At 33.5% G+C, this 21,346-nt stretch overlaps 1 protein-coding gene across 3 annotated transcripts in view; it reads right to left on the bottom strand.

Moving 5' to 3' along the window:
- Positions 1-21,346, bottom strand: part of EPHA3 (EPH receptor A3) — a 384,202-nt gene that overhangs the window by 257,205 nt on the left and 105,651 nt on the right. For all 3 annotated transcript variants that reach the window (XM_011977262.1, XM_011977264.1, XM_011977263.1), the window contains exon 3: positions 19,399-20,059. In XM_011977262.1, the coding sequence (XP_011832652.1) occupies positions 19,399-20,059 (661 nt within the window). The remainder of the gene's footprint in view (positions 1-19,398; positions 20,060-21,346) is intronic.

Raw genomic sequence — 21,346 nt, 5'->3', positions numbered from 1 at the left:
TTGATAGCACTTACATCCTATGAACAAAGCATCTTAGTAAGATTTCAGAAAAATGAGAAGAATGTTTTTCTTTAGAAAATAGGGAAAGGGAAACAGTGAAAAGGGAAGTGCGGAAGGACAGCTAGCTTGAGAGCTTGGGCTTAAACATAGTCAAATTCTCACACAAGTTAACTTCACTACATATGAAAGTGGAGCATATAAACATTAATTTCCATTAAACCACAAATGTTCATGTACTCCCTTGGAAAGTCTCTCTTAATCTTTAGTTTATATGTACTTCAGCCTGAAAACTGCTGCTCTATGGGTTTCAGAAAACTTTTAAAAAATGTTTTTATTCTTGGTTATCAATATCAAGTGTATGTTTCCATTCATACAGTCCTTACATACTTCTTTGGTATGTTTATGGGTTCCTCACCCACTAGATTTTATGTATCTAGAGCGCATTTTTCATAGGTGTTACATCTTACACAGTGTTTTGTATAATGCCTTAAACTTAATGGTTAATCAGTGTGTGTATATAAAATTAACAATTCCTAAAATTGTGACTGCACATAGTATTTATCTTTCCAAATTTATGCCATATGATAGTGCATCTAATCATTCTATACACAAAATTTTATGTAAATCAATATGACATTGTTATTATGTTTCTCCATATTCATTCCCTAACATGTTGAATGAAAAGAGCACTATGCATAATGAAGTTGTAGATATACTATATTTATTAGCCCTGTATGTGAATATCAGGAAATTAATCCTCTCTAACTGTGTTGGAAGGCTTTCCCATTCCTATTTTGTCCAATTTTTTCAAAGGAACACCATCTCACGGGCAAGTTTTCATCTTCAATATTCAGTTTTCTCTTCTGCTTTTGCGAACACTTAAATACACATTGCCAATTATACACACTCTGTCCATGACTGTCAACCCATGGATGAAACAGTTTCCAGCAGAAACTATTTTTCTTATTGTTTAACAGTGAATCTGAGTAGGCATTTTATCTGGGGACCATGTGTCTAAGAGAGTAGTCATTTCTAACTAAGAATACCAAAGTCAAAGTTAGAGCAAATCTACCCTGCAATGTTATCACACATGCCAAACATAATATTGAACTACCAACAAAACGACTGTGTTATGCACAATACACTATAATTAACCTTGTAAATTCACTGTACATAGAGCTCTAACATGCATGTGCCTTGGTGAAAGGAACCACAGTGCTGAAAGTAAATGTGAAATTTGCCAAATGAATTTTTGGAAGCTTAAGTCATTTGACCTTTCCAGTTTAAACAACCTAATATAAGAGTGAGTCATTCTTGGACATGGAACATTACAAATAAACTGCCCAAAATAATAGCCATCATGTTCTAGGATATCTTTACTCTGAATTGTTATAGTAAATTTCCCTGAAGTATTAAAATTAATAAAAATAATGATATTCAACCTTCTGAAATCACAGGTGAAGCTATGAATCAATCACCCTCCAGTACCTAAGTATGCACAAATAGAGGGCTCACTAGTTGTTCCTGGATACGTACAAGGTAATCGAGAAATTTTGTCCCACATTCCAGGATTTACATTTATACCACGACTTATATATACATGTTTTCCATAATGTGTTAAACACTGACTTAAATATTCAGTCTCTCGTAACGTATAAGTTCTTTACTTCCATTTAATATTTACTCAAGAAACACACAGGAAATGCATGATTCATCCATGAGGTATCAGAGAACTGCAAGTGATCCCTTGGGCTTAGATCCTCAATATCTGAACAAGACTACCTCCCACATCTGAAGTCAATTTTCAGAACCTCCAAGAGAGTAACCGTTATTTGTTTCTCAAAGAAATTTTGAAATAATTCACATAAAAAACGATTAAACATTTTGCAGTCATAATATGTTTCCCAACGTGAGAACTTTGGTCTATTTACAGAAAAAAAGCAAAAATAAAAAGTAAACATAGAAATGACATGTTTAAACTATAAAAATATGAATACACATGCCATTCAGGACAGTTACTGATTATATACCTGACTGAACGCTTGCATATAAAATTGATGGACTCCTGAGTAACAAGTCTTCACTGATTTTTCTCTTTTGACTATGTTTAACTAAATTTATTGTGTAAGGTGTATGTGCTCTCTGTCTGCCTCAAAATGTCTTCTGATTTCCTACCTATTCATAGCCGCATCACCATCTATATCCCTGCATCTACACTTTATACTTAAAATCTTATACAAAGGAATGCATATGAAGGATTTTAGTGTGATTAAGTCTCAGTAATCATGCCTAAGCTTCAAACTTCATGACATTTGCAAAGTAGCTAATTATCTGGTGCTGAATAAGAACTGGTTTTCTACATGATAAAAAAAAAAAAAAAACCACTGTCACAGCAAGGTAATTCAGAATTTATAAGGAATTCAGAATGGTATGACATGCCTTGTTTTAAAAGAAACAATCCTGAACCATGTTAGACAGACCATCAAAACCAATTACTGAACCAAGTAAAGTTATTTAATTCTGAAAACCTATCCAATCATGGATCAGTTGAAGTTCTAAATATAATTAAGAATTGAAAATCTTTTAAATTAGAGTGCAGAAATACTGCATGTTATGACAAATTGTATACTGTTTAGTTAAATTTTATTTTGTTTATTTTGGTATTTTAGTTGACATATAATAAAACTTCAGTTCTCTGGATTCCTGGAACTTTTAGGAAAAAAACTTTCTAGATAGCTAATGTTTCCCCATAGTAAGGATTTATTCCTCTTATGATAAGCCTAACACTTATAAAGTACTTGTTAGGTGCCAGGACCTGTGTTGAACATTTTAAAAACATGATGTCACTTTATTCTCTCAATGGCACTACTAAGGAGATGCTATTGTTGTCTCTTGTTATCTCCAATTTATATGTGAGGAAACTGGGACCCAGAATGGTTACACAGTTTGTCCACAGTCCCACAGGGAGTAAGAGGTAGAGCCAAGATAAACCCCAGGATCTCTGATTTATACGACTTATACTGATTAAAGCAACGATGTTTCTAATCTTTGTTTTCCATGGAGGAAATATAAAATATATTATATAATGATTTGATTCTTTACCAGAGTGGAGTGAATATAATTTAAACATTTATTGATGTCTCAGGGTCACAACTACGAATATTTTTATTTGCTTTATGTACTTTGCAGTCCTGTGAACACTCAGAGTTTACTGAGGCATAGAAGACTGTGGTCCACAGTGGCCCCAAGCAAATGTAACTTGAACACGTGTGTATGTTATCATAGACCCTTGGGTCATTTTCCTATTCTCAGGCTGCCAATTGTGATGTTTAGTATACTCACTCTATGTACTTCTTTACCCCTTTCAAGTTTCAGATTTTCATCTCCTATGAGCTTTGAAACCAAATTACTCAGCATATTAAAACTATGTACCTAAAAGAGGGTGGGCTCTGACTGCAGCCTCGGTGTTCCTGAAAGAGTAAAGAACTTCACTATGAACTTGTGGCGTACCTAGGGGATGTATTTGTAGGCCTATGTTCTTCACTTAGCAATTTTACCGAAGACGTTTTCTGTAAAATTGTTTGGGGAAAAAATACAACTGTCTTTGAAAATATATTAGTCTACTATGACCAAATTTTATAAACTGGCATCATCTTAGAGAACACAATAACTATTAAGCTAAAAGAAATGTAGCAATATGCAACAGGCTGAGATGTATAATGCGGTACAGTTGTTAGAAAATGTAAAGGTTCCACAAGGTTTACTTTCATACCTAGTGCAGTCTTAGAAAATTGTTTTGAACACACCAAAAACTTTTGGAGTAAGTAAAGAATATCTTCCGAGGATTCACAGAATATTTTCACTGACTTTTCCAGTCATATACTGAATTATGAAAGCATTTTTTTTTTCTGATCCTTACAGCCATCAGAGCAGTGGCACATAATCGTAGCCATGACTGACCAGTGAATGAATAATAGCAAATAAAATGTGATTACAAATTACTACCTTCAAGTCTTTATATCTTAGCATAGTTATTCCAAGATGGATAATTTCACTTGTAAATAACTTGATAATTTCCAAATAACTTTCACATTTTTACATCCTTAAAGTAATCCATTTCTTTTTAATTGAATTTGATTGCTAAATTGTGCTTTAAATTGCAAAGCTAATCTCACTAATTGCAGTCACTGTTTAACCCTTCCCATTTATATTTTTCAGCATTCAAAGAGTATTTAGAAAGTGTATGTTTTTTATTATTTTTTTATTATTATTATTATCATTATTATTATTTTGAGACAGAGTCTTGCTCTGTTGCCCAGGCTGGAGTGCAGTGATGTGATCTCGGCTCACTGCAACCTCTGCCTCCAGGATTCAAGCAATTTTCCTGCCTCAGCCTCCCAAGTAGCTGGGATTACAGGTGCATGACACCACTCTCAGCTAATTTTTGTATTTTTAGTAGAGATAGTGTTACACCATGATTGCCAGGCTAGTCCTGAACTCCTGACCTCAAGTGATCTGCCTGCCTTGGCCTCCCAAAGTGCTGAGATTACAGGCGTGAGCCACTGTGCCTGACCAAAAGGTGTATGCTTTATAAGAGCATCTATACCTTTAATAGAAATTAATGGCTATTTGTAGCCATCTTCCTTCTTCAGAAATTAAAACAGTTACCTTCTTATTATTACTTTCTTTTTGTAACTTTTTAAAAAATAAAATGAAGGTGGAAAAAAAAAGATAAACTTATTTGAGGCAAATTTGGTGTTAGCTAAATACAGCAGAATTTGTTTCATCATTTTCTCATAAATTAACTATTCCAACTCATTTGCCCTGGCAGTCTCAATATTTAAATATTTAGTCAACCAGCATGATCACACAGCCAAATCTCTGGATTACGTCTTTATTTTATGAAGCTTAATTTTGAATAGATTTTATGGAAAATTATTTGTGCAGATAGAAGAGATGTTATACATCTCTGAAATAAACTTCAAATGAGAGCGTAACAAATGTCCAGGTTTACATCCCCCTTGTGTACCTACATTCAAGAAAGTTATCCATCTTTTCTTATTGCTTCATATTTTTTGCTATATATTGCTATAGTATGTTTATTAATAAAGAAGCAAAAATATTGATCGATAAAATAATCATCATTATTCACACAAAAGCTGTGTTCAGATTTTGAACTAGGCTTTGAAAGAATTTAAAAAGAAGTGGAAAGCACACTGCTCATCTTAGAAAGATGACAAATTATAATGATAACAAAGCTTGATTTTTTAACTTAAAAAATTAGTTACTATATTTAGAACCATATTTACTAACCATATTTTAGCACTTTATTATACAGTTTTCTCTCCACTCTTACTCTATTATTCTAGATCTACATATGAGGAAGCTAAATTTATTCACACATATAAGGTACTATAATACAATGATACAAATAAAATCCAAATGTATAAAGTCAAGCCACACCATCACTTTACACTAAGAAATCTTAACTATTTTGTAGGAATTAAGAAGGATACCAAGTCATGTACAACAAGCATAATCCCACCAACCCTGCTGGGTAAATCTCAGGTTTATTACTAGACTAGGAATGTACAGAAACTGTCTACCAATAGAGCTGACAATTCCTCTGCAATCTTGACCCTCATCTGGAGTTTGCAGCATGAGCCTGGCGACTAGCCAATATGAACAATGTTTAAATTTCTTTATGGCAGCTCAATGAGCCTTCAAGCATTCATCTGCTTTACCTACTGTGCTTAATAAAAAGCAAACCAATGCATTTTCTCATTTTCTTTTCATCACTAATAAGAGCAACCATCAACCGTATGAAGGATGGAGTCAGCACTTCCTTTCAGCCTCCCTTTCCTGATAGTTCTGCACTGAAGCACTCATAGAACAGCATAATGCCACCCGTCATCTTGCACAGATTTTGATTTATTGGGAATGCTAATAAGAGGAGTTTTTTAAAAATGAGAAAAAATAGATTTTAAAGCAGCGTACATCTTGTCATGAAAGCATAACAAGAATAAACAGTGAAAACCCTTGCTAATTACTTCTGTTCTTGACCATCAATGTTTTTCAAGAGTTGTATTATATAAACCAAAGGGTTGCTTTAAATAAGCTTTTAGATTTTGTAAAGCTTAAAAGACTAAGAAATATTTAACAGCAACACAAAAATTTTTAATCTGTAACACCAATAACATTTTCAAAGGAAAATAGTTTCACACATAATCCTTGTATAAAACAACCAGGTCAGACACTTAAGAAGTCTGTAACTTTAAGCCACATTCATTCACTTAATGAAGTGCAAAGATTCATCAGTATGTGTTACCACGTCAAGCTTTGGAAGTTATACATATCATATTGATTACTGTATTTTGTGTGCCGCCTCATTCTAAAAGCAAGAAAAGAAGTTTAAGAATGTGTGCAGCAGTTCAATACCATCAGAAACTCATTTGCTATTTTATTACAGCCTTCATTCTTCTCAATTGTTTAGAAACAAAGAATTTAATGTACATTTATAAGTACACATTTATCAAATATATATGTACTAAGTATATAGTGCTAAGTGCATATATGTATACGGACATGGATAACATGCACATATATACACATCTATACATACATATATTTTTGTGTATACACACATATATTTTATATATAATATATATTTATATAATACACATTGTATTTTGTGTTTATATACATACACACACACAAGTATACATATACATCTATATATTTACATGCATGTGTGTGTATATATATGTGTGTGTATGTATAGGTATATACATACATATATGTATTTATGAGCTTCATAAAAACCCAATGTCTGTAACAGAAATGCTAGCCAGGTCCAAAACTGATTCCCAATCTGCCACTTGGAGATCTGTCAAGCTAATAATGAAGCATATTGTGCAAGCATACACATTGGGCACATAGCAAGTGTCTTTCTGAGCCCTGCTTCTCCACTAGCCATCATCTCCTATCAATCATGTCCTCAGCAACAGCAGGAGCAATGGAAACAGAAGCAGAAGCAATTAGAGGTGTGGCTCAGTTCCACATGCCTAGAAAATAAAGGCCAGAGATGCCCTGTGAAAAGATGTGCATGTTAGAGGCTTACCTAATTCTATATTAAAGAAAGAGGTGTTATACTAATTAATACGAAGTTTTTTGCTTTTTATATAACCACTGCCAATCTTTTTTTCCCAACTCTTATAACCAATTTCTCCAACCTTCCCCTTGGCAGCAAGAACTTGTAAATTTTCTCATTATGGAGACTTGCAGAAGCATTTCAGATGAAAATTATTAATATATTATATTATAAAAAGCATCAGGTTTCAGAGTCAGCCATACCTGAATTTACATTCTAGCATTGTGACACTGCTCAGATTAGTAAATTTTCTTAGACCTGTTCTGATAAAATAACGCTAATAATATTTACCTCATAAGGCTTTTGTTGAGGATCAAATGGTATATTAATCACTGGGTACATACTAGGCAATGAATAAAGAATAATTTAAATGTGTGTATGAGTTTTCATATTTGAGAAAGCATTCCCATAATTCAAGATGGAACAGATTACAATAAAATACATTTTAGAAGCTGAAGAGTAGACGAAAAAGGGTACGTAAAGAGAACAAATAAAATAGAGAGTTTAGTATTTAAAAGGCATGTTGAGAGAGCGTACCTACGTATGTTTGTCAGATACAGGAAGACATGCAATTTTCTGCTCTTCTATAGGGAATGCAAACAAGATACGATGACCATTACGTGAATCAATATCCAAAAGCAAAACCAAGTGAGTAGCTTAAGGAACACAATGACTCCCACCCACCCTTGGAGTCAGAAGTAAATGTCTGATTGGTCCCAGAGAGAGGACACAGTGGAAAGTATTGAGTAACATCCTGAGAAGCATCCTTACAGTAAACATACTCTGCGCCTCAGGGACTATTTCTGGTAAAGCAGGCTGATGAGCTTCAGGTTCCCCTGACTCTCTACGCCAGGAAGCATAGGAAACAGTGGCTCCACACAAGTGGTCTGTTCCACTTTCAAATTTCAGTTTTACCATTCAAATTCCAGTTGAATCACTTACTGATTGTGACCTTGGACAATTGCCTGATTTTTCTAAATCTCCGGTTTTCTATCGTGCAAAATGGAGACATGATTCCACCAACCTCATATGTTGTTGGGAGGATTAAATGAAGTGCCAAGCTCAGTTACATGCTAAAGGAAAGAAATGGCTATTTTTAAAAGAAACAGCTGATATCAAAGTGCCACTGTAATTGTTAAAGGACCAGTCCTAGAACTAAAGCATAGAAACTTTTTATACAAACACTATTAACACAATATGTCCTCAAATAGAACCACATCTACCTGTCATTTTTGTATTAGTATCACGTTACAGAAAAAAAGGGAGTCAAATGTCAGATCTGATTTCATGTCAGCACGTCAGAATATCCTCAAAGGAAACTAACTCTGTAACAGCTGTCTGAATTGTTTGCATACGGAAACACCCTCAACCTCCAAATGCTTTATCTTTGATAACTCTTTTATTACTCCATTCACATTCTCAGTTCTTAGATTATGAAACTCTACCCGCTGAATGTCAGTCACTTTAACCAGCTCTTTGCAAGTAACTTTTTTTTTTCAGTTTTAAAATATCCATCTTCATGTCACTATTCCTGAAATCTTTCTTCAGTCTCCCAGAAAAAAAGCCATCTTAGTTTTGTTTTTCTTGCAGAGGTGTCACTTTCCAACCATCTAAGTGGTTAGTAAGACTTTATATGCCTTCAAAAATTCACTAATTTTAAAGAAAATCCCTGAATGAACGTGTCCTGAAGTACAATCACAAGATGTCAAGTACCAATTCAGGCTCTGCTAATGTATAATTCGAACCTTTAGGCTTAATATACATATCTGTAAAGGACAGGGATTAAACTAGACCAGAGTTTCTCAACCCTCCCACTACATATTTATATGTTGGTCTGCATAACTCTTTGCTATAAACATTGCCCTGTGCATTGTAGGATATTTAGCAACATGTGTGGCATTTACACAGGAGGTGCCAGTAAGCAACCCCTTCCTTCAGCTGTGAGAACCAAAAATATTTTTAACCATTGTCAAATGCCTCTTGGAGGCAGTATCACCTGGGTTAGGAACATTGGTATAGACTCCAGAATTCTATGGGTAATACACTGGAAGGATCTGTATTAACATTTGGTTTCTTAATATTTCCACTAAAATCTAAGTTCCTTGAGGGCAGGAACATTTTTCTGTTTTATTTACTGCCACATTTCCAGTTGACATTTGGTATAGCAGACACTCATAAATTGTTGTTGGGTGCCGGGCGTGGAGGTGGAGGCTCACGCCTGTAATCCCAGCACTTTGGGAGGCTGAGGCAGGCAGATTACCCGAGGTCGGGAGTTCGAGACCAGCCTGACCAACATGGAGAAATCCAGTCTCTACTAAAAAAAAAAAAATTATCTGAGTGGGATGGTGCATGCCTGTAATCCCAGCTACTCAGTAGGCTGAGGCAGGAGAATTGCTTGAACCCGGGAGGTAGAGGTTGCGATGAGCCGAGATCACGCCACTGCACTTCAGCCTGGGCAACAATAACAAAACTCTGCCTCAAAGAAAAAAAAAAAAGTTGCTGAGAAAAAAAGGACAAATGATGAAATATTAAATAAACTCCATGGAGACTGAAACTTTAACTCTTTGATGACATTTTAGAGGCAGATAATGAGTCTTTAAACAACATTTGTCTTTCATGCTTACCAGACGTTTTTCCTTATGAATAGTATGCTTGCTTCCTTTTAAGATAGATTCAGTTCATATCTCCTTTAGAATCCAGGATGCTTTATAGCAAGAACTGTATCCTTCTTCCCCCCAATTCAATACATTAATCAATTCTGTATGCCATAAAACATTTACGCATGATGATAGATTGAAATATTCTATATTCAATGTAGAAGCATGAGATAAACAGTAAATGAATCTAAATCTCTGAAATACAAGTTTTCCTCTCCAATAACTATCAGAGAAGCAAAGATGTTCCTTTCCAATTATTTATATATTCAGATTCACTTCTCAGTTTCATAAAACTTTACATGTTCCTGGCGCACAAATAAATTCAGGTATTCCCTCATCTCATAGCATATGCTTTCTCTTTGTTGAAAGTTAGTCTTCATGTCAAAAAAGCTACAGCTGTTTTCAATTGCAGCATTTTCTTTTAACCTTTCGTGGCATTGCAACTGACCATTGAACAGATAATTCAGAAATATTTTACACTCAGGATCTTTCTATATCTGAAGCCATTCTTGCTTTTTATTTGTTTATTTTTAATAATACAAAAAGTCTGTGGTGGATTACGTGGGGTTTATGGCCTTCATGATCTCAATGACTTGCCTTTGGAATCCCTGGGGTCTCTTTGCACAGAATGAATCTGCGATTAGATATCCACGTTATGATTGTGTTTCTAAAGGACAATTAACATGAATTTCAGAGATTTATAGAAATAGTGGTTTAGAGTTGGGTTTTTATTTGTTTTTGTTCTTGTTTGTTTGTTTGTTTGTTTGTTTAACGATCCTGGATTCTGTTCCTAGAAAAGGCATCCATAAGCGATTACAGAGTCATCTGCCAACAGAATGTTTTGCCCGCATCCTAGAAGATGAGAAGCTACAACCAAAGAGTATATATGCAGTTTTTCTAGTTATGTGATTATTTCCAAAAGTGCTTTCTTTAAGAGCACTTTCATCATATATTATTAACACTTATACTTCTTTACAATTGCTCTCTATTAAACTTTAGTGCCAGCTGTCAGAGCTGTAATGTAAACCCTTATTAGCTCTCATAAGTTCTACTCTGGAACTAATAAGGGATTGTCAAAACTCTAAACACAGACAGAAGTGAAAGGGGTGGAGAAATCACAGGAAAAAAAGGTGGAAAGTGTTCAATGAATCTGTGCTGACAAAGCCATCTTTGTGAAACTATTACCAGTATATTTCACAGAATCTAAGTCCATCAAGAGGGAAGAAAAGATCTAGTTCTCAGTTTATTTTGCATAGGGTTTTATTCACCTTACACTGGAAGAAGTTGACTAAAAAAAAAAAAATGAAACATTAGTTGGAAAAGTTAATGAACTATCAATAATCGTTCTTTGGAATCATTACATGTATTCTGAAAAAAATGTTTACATTGCATCTTAAAAGTTGGAAACACAGAAGCGTTTATAATATCTGAATAGTTAGAATAAAAAAGATAAGTTTGAATTGAATTGAATGTTCTTTACAAAAGCCATACATTATATAACATGTGTGCTTTAACAGAAGTTGTTTAACAAAGTGGCATGCAGCAAATCAGAGCCAAGGAAGGTCATTCATATAAAACAGCTTAAATTAAAGAAAAGGAATTTCAAGACTTTCTTTAGGGTCCAACCAGCCTCGACAGTAAATTATAATGGCAGATTCACAAGCTATCTGACAAGATAATATTTATTAAGATGATAGAAGAACTATAATTTTTACTTATTCACAATAACCAATATCCCACCCTTCACAGACAAAAGAAACTTAGATATGTCTTTTGCTTGAACAATTTCAGTCACTTTACAGATAAGTTTACATTTAATAGATATTTAGTGAGTTGTCTACCAAGCTATGTTCTGATCATCCTTTGGAAAGGAAACTGAAAATGAAATGATGGAAAAAACTGCCTTCAAGTAAAATGAGAGCTACTTTTTTTCTGCAACTGAAATTATTTTCTGATGTCTTAGATTCCCATAGTGAATACTGCCCTGGGAAGCTTAATCCATATATTACCATAGTCTCTCAAACAAATAAACTACTCAATGGACACATCATTTATGTTTCCCAAAGATTATACATTTGGCATATTGATATTACCTAAATTACCATTTGCACATTTGAAACACTAGACCCGTTAAAGCATCTAAAAGCCCAAAGAACTTAGTGTAAGAATAATAATTTAATGAACAGAACTTGATACTATAAAGCAGATACCCCACAGTCATTTGATAAGGAATGCCTGTGAGCTAAATTAGAGCTTTAGAAGTATGCTTTAATAATGACCTATAAAATCATCTTTTAGGTTGGATAAAGTAGAGTGAAATGCCTATTTAAAGAGAAAATGTGTTTTAAGATTTTTACCTCTGGACAGAATTGGTGAGATTATATTACTAAAGTTAACCCAAATAAGGTAAAACAGTTCATATTTTACTAAAACACAGTAAGTCTTATTTAATTGCAATCCTGTGTAAGAATGTTACTAACATTTATGGAACTTCATGTGATTTTTAAGGCCTGTTATAGTGGTTCATTGCTTATCATTTAACTCATTCTTATTCATTATGAGGTATTCAAACGCTTAGATATGAATTTGCTCTACTCCCTAAATTTAACCACAGTCATATTTCTCCTAAACATGTTTGCAATTAAATTGTGCCTGAGTGTTCAAAATAATCTGATTTGTAGTATATACAGAACAAAGAATTCACATTTCTATTTTCCTAAACATGCAACTCCATGGTTTAAATTTATATTGTTTTTATACAGACTCAAAATTGAGCTACAACATTTAAGAAGTCACAAACCAAATAGATTCCCTTGCTTTCTCTTACTTTTCATATTAAAAAATAAGTTTTTACTTTAACTACTTTTTAGATAGTGCATTGACATAATTTGATCAAAGACTTCCAGTAATAATCACATAATAATTCCTGTAAGCACATTTGACATATACTTCATACAACTTATACTGTTTCTCCACTGCCTTTATGCTATTTGGGCGATTCTTAAGTATACGTAACAACTACATAAAGCAAAGTAAATAGATAAGTTAGTTCTATCCAGAGTCAGGTAAAATGTTTCAATCGATTTTTTTTTCTTTTTCTTAGTTGCTTACTGATTTTTGATTCACATGATTCCTTCAAGGCAAGGACATTATTTATTGGTATATCCTTTCCAATTACCTAACCTTGTCTTTTATATAAGGAATATAAGGGCACAAACATAGTATGAACAAAACCGAGGCTGAACAGTTTTGAAATATAGCATTTTAACTTTATTTTTGTATTGCTGTTGTTTGCTTATTTCCTAAATCATACTTCCTTAAATCAAGTCAGTTAAAACCTAAAAGTCTTTCTGAATATACAATATTAAAATGTACATTTGTAAACTCAAGGCACTTTTGAAAAATCAGTGGGAAAGATCCATACTATAAAAAAAAAAAAACAGAGACTGAGTCCAATACCAGATGGGAAAAATCAAGTGTCACAGATGTTTGGAAGAAAAAAAAAAGTTAACAATAAGATAATGGAGGGAATGTCACCCATGGTTTAATAGACTAGAGGTTTAATTGAACAACAACAAAAAATGTCTCTTTAGAAAAGCACAATTCTGTTTGGAAGAAGGTGGGCAATCAATGAATAAATAATGAGTACACAAATATATACATTCATCAAAGACATGTTTTGTCTCCTAAAATATGTCTAAGGTCTAAGGTAAGCTGTTGAATGGGTGATTTTGTCATATCTAAATGTTTTAAAATGTACTGAAACAAGGAAACAAGGAAGGTAACACATTTTCAGGGATTCTGATGACTGAAAATAATGACGTTCAAATACCTTGCGTCCAGTGGTGTACATTTTGCAATGGACTAAGCAATACATCGACTGGCCATTTTGAAGTCCATCCCTTTTGTGGATAAAGAAACTAAGGCTCAAAATGTTTAGCCACAAAATTAATAAGCTGCATTCCTGGGACTCTTAAGCCCAACCCCTCAAACACTTTGTTAGTGACAAGAGCCTTCGGCTAAATAGAACAATTAAATGCAAACTGAAATTTGAGGACAAGTGCAGGGAAGTTTTTTGCATTATATTAATGTACATAAATTGGTGAGAAGACATAGAATCTTGTATAAATCAGGCTTGATAGCTATTATAAAGCTATAATGCATCTGTTTAATTTGTTATGTTGAAGTTATTTATCTTATTACTTAACAGTGCTATATTTTATATTTAAACAAATTCATTGGTTGGAAAAATCATGGATGTATAACTGTTAAAGGCAAAGAGGAAACAGACAGCTGCCATTTTAACCTCAGGGAAAGGAAATTTTTCATAACTGAAGGTAAGGAACTCGGTAATTATACGGTACTCTTTACAAGGTGAACCAATGCTTTAAGCACTAGATCAGTAAATTTAGAGGACAAAAAGGCCAAATATATTTCAGCACCTACAAAAATTGTTTAGACTGTTGTTTTATTACAGGTACTAATCTAGAAACAATTGATTATTTTAAGGCAGAAAAAATAATATTCATCATAAATTCATAAAAGAAAAAAGTATGATATTTGGTATCATGAAAATATTTGTTATTCCTTTACTTCATCATCTATTCGCTATTCTAACGAGAAGTCAGATGAATCTATTATTGCCTGGCTGTAACTGTATGTGACCTAATAATCAAATATGTTTATTTCAAATTAGATAAAAATTAACATCTTTATTTGCAATGCACTCTGAAAGGCCTAGTGGAATCAAAGATAAATAATGTAAAGTCTATTCTCTACAGGACCTCTATTCTAAGAAAGGATAGTTGGCATAGAAATCTCCCAGTAATTACGCATCCTATAAGTATCTAATTGAGAACCAACTCAATTAGATTCTGCCAAGTTCTAAGCAAGGTGTTTCTAAGAAAAGACATTCATGGTGTCTGCCCTTAAGGAACTTCCAGACAAAAAACAACAAGAAAGGAATGCTTCTGAATTTATTCACACTCATGAACACCTCGCAAGTCCAGAGGGTGCCTTCTGATTGTGTACATAGACTTAGTAGGTGCGAAGAATATACTAAGATTTTCAATTTTCTCTAGCGCCTCTGTCAGAGCAAGCAGAGTCTTAAAATCATCCTGTTATTGAAACTTTGGCAGCTGTTTTAAGAGTTTCTGAATTAACAGAGAAATGAGTGGAGAGTAAGAACTGGTATCCTAAGTCATAAGTAAAACAAATATAATTCTGGATAGTCATCAAAAAGTCTAGGCGTCTTCATACATCACATCAAATACACGTTTCTATTTAGCTGCTAATGTAAAAGAAGAAGGGATAACGTTAGCATTCCACAATGAATGTGCAGAGATAAAGCACAGAGCAACAAATTCTTCAGTGACATTAATAAGGTATTTGGTACACTAAGTCTAAACAAAGTTTGTATGAGAAGGAATATTTATAGTAACCTTCTGCTATCTGACTCAAATGTAATTAACTGACTATATAAAAAGCCATTAGCATTCTCATCTCTCCTCTCCAAACTAAACCAAAACAGATAACATAATTCATTAGCCAGGATTAAAAAGAGAGAAAAAAAAAAAGATCATGATGTTTCCTTGGTATTAATACAAAATTTTCCCACACTTCCAATCTTAAAAAGAGAAAACCAGTAAGAAGAGTTATGCTGGGATGTAAAAAATATGAAATGTCCAAATGAAATAATCAAGTAAAATATTACCAATGCTTGAAAGCAAATGCCAGATGATTCAGTTTTAGTATGTCACTTTATAATTTTAATTTTTCAGTGTTACCCTTTTCAAAAGAGGTTTATGAACACCCTCCCCAAAAAACAACCCAACCTGGCATTTGATCATGCTGTCAAAATCCAGCAAGTCTTCCCAGATCCCAGAAACATGGTCCAAATAAGTTTTAAGTTACATACCAGGTAAATTAAATAAAATATATTACACTATCCTTCTCTTTCATCAAATATGAGAGATAACGTATTTAAACAAAAGTCATATTTTCAAATATTAGATGAATTTCTAGTAAACAGTATAACACATAATTTTTTACCTTCCTTACTAATTTTTGTACTACTCCTTATCAGTTTAAACTTGCATAGTTATTTCTACATGCATTTCTATTTTACCAAACTTAGTGTAATAAATACTCTTTACCTTCCTGGTGCTATTTCCAGTTTGTTTGACATGTGATTCTTGAATGATTCTTTAGCCACCAACATTTCTTTCTACCCTCCTTTACTTTCTCTCTCTAAACAGCCATTGAAAGAGAAAAATTCACCATTTATTATTCTTAGCTTTCTTTTTTCCTATCCTCCCTAGTCAAAAAAACAAAAAACAAAACAAAACAAAAAACAAAAAAAAAAAGGAGGAGGAGGAGGAGGAGATCCTGGCAACATAAAGCATCTTAATGCAGAAAAATCTTCATTTCTCATCACTCATCTACTCCTATACCAATGTTTCCTTCCCTACCAACAATAATAGCTTATTTTCTAGATGTTTAGAAATTAGTGTTAACTTAGTTCTGTTTCATAAATTAGTTTAAAAAAATCTATGTTCTTTCAGAGGTAGAGATAAAAACATTTTAGAACACGCGCGCACACACACACACACACACACACACACACACGCACTCACACGTTTTTGGACCGTGAACCAAACTAAGCAATGACAGTGTTCATTATTCTGTTTCTAGTGTTCAATACAGTATTGGACACTTATTAAGGGCTCAAGAATTGTTGACTGTTTAAAGAAATGGTTCAAGGATACTTTTGACTACTTTTTCTTATTTCAGGAAAACTGAACTGTTTTGAAAGTAAACATTTTATACCAGAGCTTTTGTTTATACTTCTTAAATTGATAAATATGCTTCTTAAATATGAAACATTTTAATTAATATGTTTTTTCCTATCAAATGGAGATTGCCACATTTTCATCTTTCAGTTCAATGAACTCTAACTATGCCTATTATTTGTCTAGAGTGGAATATAAAATTTATGATATTTTATTACTAAAGTCAAAAAATGACCCAGTAGTGAGGTTCAGATCCTTTTTAAGGTATCCCTGTGACACAAACTCAGAAGACAGTACTCTAATAGGATGCCTATGCATTTTGAAATTTTGATATAATGATTCCAAAAACAAATTAGAAATCTCACCTTCTGGAATGTGTAAGCTGTGTAAGGTAGCTAGCCCTTTCTTGCTACTCCAAATGTTTCTATGCAAAATAACAATAAAAGAGTCCAAAACTCTCAATGCAAAAGTTTCCCATTATTAATTAACATTTCCTACTATTTGTCATAAAATATTCAAACTTAATCTCTTCTTATCCTTCACTGTTAAGGCACATTGTATCATTGGCTGAAGACTTACTGGTCTGTCTCACATTAAAATCATTCACTTTTGTGTCTGTCTTTCATGCTAGATAGTGAGCTCCCAGAAGGTAGATACGATAATTTTATTTATTTATATTTCCCCTGTGTCTGGCACATTATTACTTTGTACTCATAGATGATCAGAAACACTTATACAATTAAATTTGCATGTCTAAGATACATGACAAATCATATATCCAGTTTTATCAGATGCCACTCGACCTAAGCTTAGTCTTCCTAAAATATGGTCTTTTGGCTAGTAATTCTTCTTTCTTAAAAATCTAGAAATAAAAAAGTTGGAAATAAACTAGTACAGATAACGGTTATATTTCTAGATCTTTGGCTACTTTGTGTTCACTTTTTGTGGCCATTCTCATCCTTCAAAATACAGTGTTCCAATTAAAGTGGAATCTGTGTCCTTTGTTTCCTAGTCTCAGTTACTCTTCACTGAATCACAGGGAAGCAGCATGGGTTGATGTGAAGACTCCAGCCTTTGGAGTCAGACTGCCTGGTTTCAGATCTCAATTCCAGTACTAACTCACTGAGGGAAATAAGGCCAGCTATTGAACCTATTAAAGCTTTATTCTCCATGATTTTAAAATGGAAAGAGTAATAGTATGTACTTGATAGGTTATTTTGAGGAATAAATGAGATAGCTAATGAACATTACTTAGCAAATCAGCACAGTGTATGGCATCTAGTAAGTGACTAATTAATGAATGTTAACAAAAAATCTTTGAGTTCTTACTACAGTACTTACCATGAAGTAGGTGTGCATTGAATATACCTTAAATGGGCAACTTTTTAATTCCTTCTGGAATAAGCTTTCATGATTTTATTTAAAATAGATCTCACAAATACCACATAACATAAACAAATACCTTACTGATAAAATTCAATTCAAAGTGGAATATAAAGGCTATTGCAACTTTTCTTCACTCATGTGTACAAGCAAATAGTAACTAGTATGTTGTTTTAATTTTATAACTTTCAAAACCATTTTTGGAAGAGTATTCTGATGGTGTTTTCCAAGGATCTAAAAGGCATGGAGAAGTATGAAGCTAGAATTAACCATTTAATCTCATTTAAAATGATTTTTTTTCTGTAATCCATGTCTACAGTCAAAAGCAAAATATTATGTTCTGTTCAGATTTAAAGAGGACAATTTATATACAAAGTAGGCTCATTTATTCCACATGCATTTGAGAAAAGTGACTGATTATGAGACCAGGAGTAGAACACCAGAGTTGACAGAGTGTAACAGCAAGCAAAGGCATTAAAATGGACAAAATTTCAAGGACAATATACTTAACTTCTCCTATATATTTATTCATTTAAATTTTGCGTAACAATTTTAGTGTGTTCTTCAGCATAAAACCTTGCCTAATGCTAAGTAAATTTTGGGATTAAGTGAAATTATATGATATAGCATAGCTGATATACATAATTTTATATAAAATGATCTTTTAATTGATTCCACTTAAAATATAAAGTGATTTTAATAAATATTAACTTGATTAAAGAGTTCTTGTTCTGTGTGTTATATTAATATCAATATGCATTCAAGCCTAAAGGATGATACAAATAATCTTTTGAGCACTAAAACGAGCTAAATCACGGTGCAAAAGACACTTAAAAATCATGCCTGCATACATTAAACACTGAGGCATCAGCTCTGGATTTTTAAATCAAATAATCTTCTAAAAGCACTAATCTCTTGTAAGTAAACATGTATTTGATACCCAGATGTCAGTGAAGAAAAGACTGTACTTTATAGCAGCGAAGTAAATATTGCTACGAGCTAGATGAGCACCAGCATAAATAACCACCACAGTATCTAATTCTGTTAGAATTAGGTTAGCTGAGTGCTAAAGATTTCTCAACTTTCTACATAAAAGAGATAGAAAGTTTTTCTTTCAGGTGGTCTAGAATAGGATTACCTTAGTTATTAAACAGCAGAACAATTTAAATATAACATATATAACACCTCATGTAGGGTGCAGGCCAGCACTGCATAATCAAATACATTAATATTTCTACAGCAAAGCATGAATTACCACATCAAATGGAATTAATTTTAGTCCATAAATAAACTATGGTCAGTTTGAGGCATGTTTTCCTGCCAAGTGAGTTGAGACTGAGTGCCTTTTATTTAATGACACTATGATAAACTCACAGGTGAGAAATACCACTCAAAGAAAAACAGAGAAGGCTCTTACCTTGGCACATAAAACCTCTTTCTTCATAGCCAGCATTGCAGGAACACTTGCCAATGGGTACAAGCCATTCGCCTTCTGTACTGCAGTACATCCTTGGAGGATCTTCCTCCTTAGAATTGTTGACACAAGACCCTCTAACCTCCACCAGGGACTGGGAGTCCATGGGTACCGTGTCTGGAAACATAGCCAGATTCTTCACCGTAAATGGGCACTTTTTGAAGTATACTCTCACAGACACCAAGGCAACACACGCACCAACATCTTGAAATGCCAAATAAAATCCCTTCTTGTTGACAGGACCTACTTCTCTAATCTCAGTGTTGAGTTTAAGAATACGGTCCCCAAGATCCATTTGAGTGAAACTTTCATCAGCTGCAATGGTGTCAATCTTTGTAAACTGATGCTCTCGAAATTTCACCCCATGATCATCATCGGACTCCATGTAGTACAGGTTGAATGTCTCCTTGCAAGTCCCTAAAACCAATGGAATGCTATTGCAGTCTCGTAGAGTGAACTTGAGCTCCACATAAATCTTCTGAGCTGAGTTCCTGGGGACCCAGTTTGTTCTCAGCCAATTGTTTTGACTATGATCCATGACATTGCACACCTGGTAAGTCCTGATAGGTGTGTAATGTTCATCCACACCGCTGATCTCTTCCCACTGAAGAATCAAAGAGAAACAGAGAGTGAGGCAGAATTAATGATAATAATGAATACAAGATAAGGCTGTCAGAGCCATCACTATATAGTAAGTCATCATTTACTCATTAAAAAACATTCTTGTTTTTGGTTTTTTATTTGTAAGGTTCTCTGAGTTAATGGACACAAAGTAATTTATAATTTGAATGAACACATTTCAATTGCATTGAAGTTTGTTGAATATTCAGGAAAAAGTCACTTAGCAGTTAATAGAGCCTAATCAAACATTCCAGGATCAAAAGCTCGAATCAGTTGTCTCCAATGACACTATGATATGATTTTCTCATATGTTTTTGGGTGTTTTTCTTTGTTTAAAAAAGAAAAAATAATACTGTCTAAAATTCATGCTTATTAATCTTTTCCCCATTTGTGCCAGGTTTTTGGTAAAATTAATATAAGGTAAAATAAAGTGAATATAAATGATATTTTTACTATATATCATCATGCATGACTTTTTTAATGTACTATCATTTCAATGGATATGTATTGGGGAACTATGAAAGAAAACTTGAAGTAAAAATATAAATGTTCCTCACCCCCTGGCCTCCGCCAAATATCAAACCAAGTTATGTGTGAAAAACAGAAGACATGGCAAACATTTGATTCTTAAAGCCTTTTACACCCACATTAGACTTTTTCTTAGTCAAGAAATAGATAGATATCTGGGGTTTTGTGGTTATCGTAGTTAAGGTTATCTTAGTACAACTTTTCTCACTGTAAAAAGTCTGTAAAAGCCTTAAGACTTTTGAGAATAGTGAAGCACTATTTTCTGTGATCCTTAGGACAAATTTTGAGAAGCTTTTAACTTAGCATCGTAAGAGTGTGTTACTTCTGATCCTAAAACTATTAAACCAGTTGTTTCTGTTATCTCTGCATACATACTTTCTTCTTATGCCCCATTTTGCTTACTTCTTGCAGAAAACTACATATTTTGCCATGCCATTCTTGAATGTAAAGTTTTCTAGGGATCTCTATTACCTATGCAAAAACTTTCAAACCCTTGAGTTTCACATTTGTGTTCCTCTTAAAACTGGTCCTAAACCACATGTTAATTTTTCTAACTGCTTGAATCAAGATAAGTAGTATTTCCACATACTATATTATTTTCAATGTAAACGCTTTTATTGTCTATGACAGATGTGGTGGATATTCTGTCTTTTATTCTTTCTTGTGGAGCTTGTGGAATATATCTTTCCTCCCTTCCTTCCTTCCTTCCTTCCTTCCTTCCTTCCTTCCTTCCTTCCTTCCT

Source organism: Mandrillus leucophaeus, unplaced genomic scaffold (assembly GCF_000951045.1).
Source record: "Mandrillus leucophaeus isolate KB7577 unplaced genomic scaffold, Mleu.le_1.0 Scaffold176, whole genome shotgun sequence".
NCBI classification, from domain to species: domain Eukaryota; kingdom Metazoa; phylum Chordata; class Mammalia; order Primates; family Cercopithecidae; genus Mandrillus; species Mandrillus leucophaeus.
Note: the sequence above shows the minus strand (reverse complement) of the source record. Positions and strands in the feature narration are given on the sequence as shown.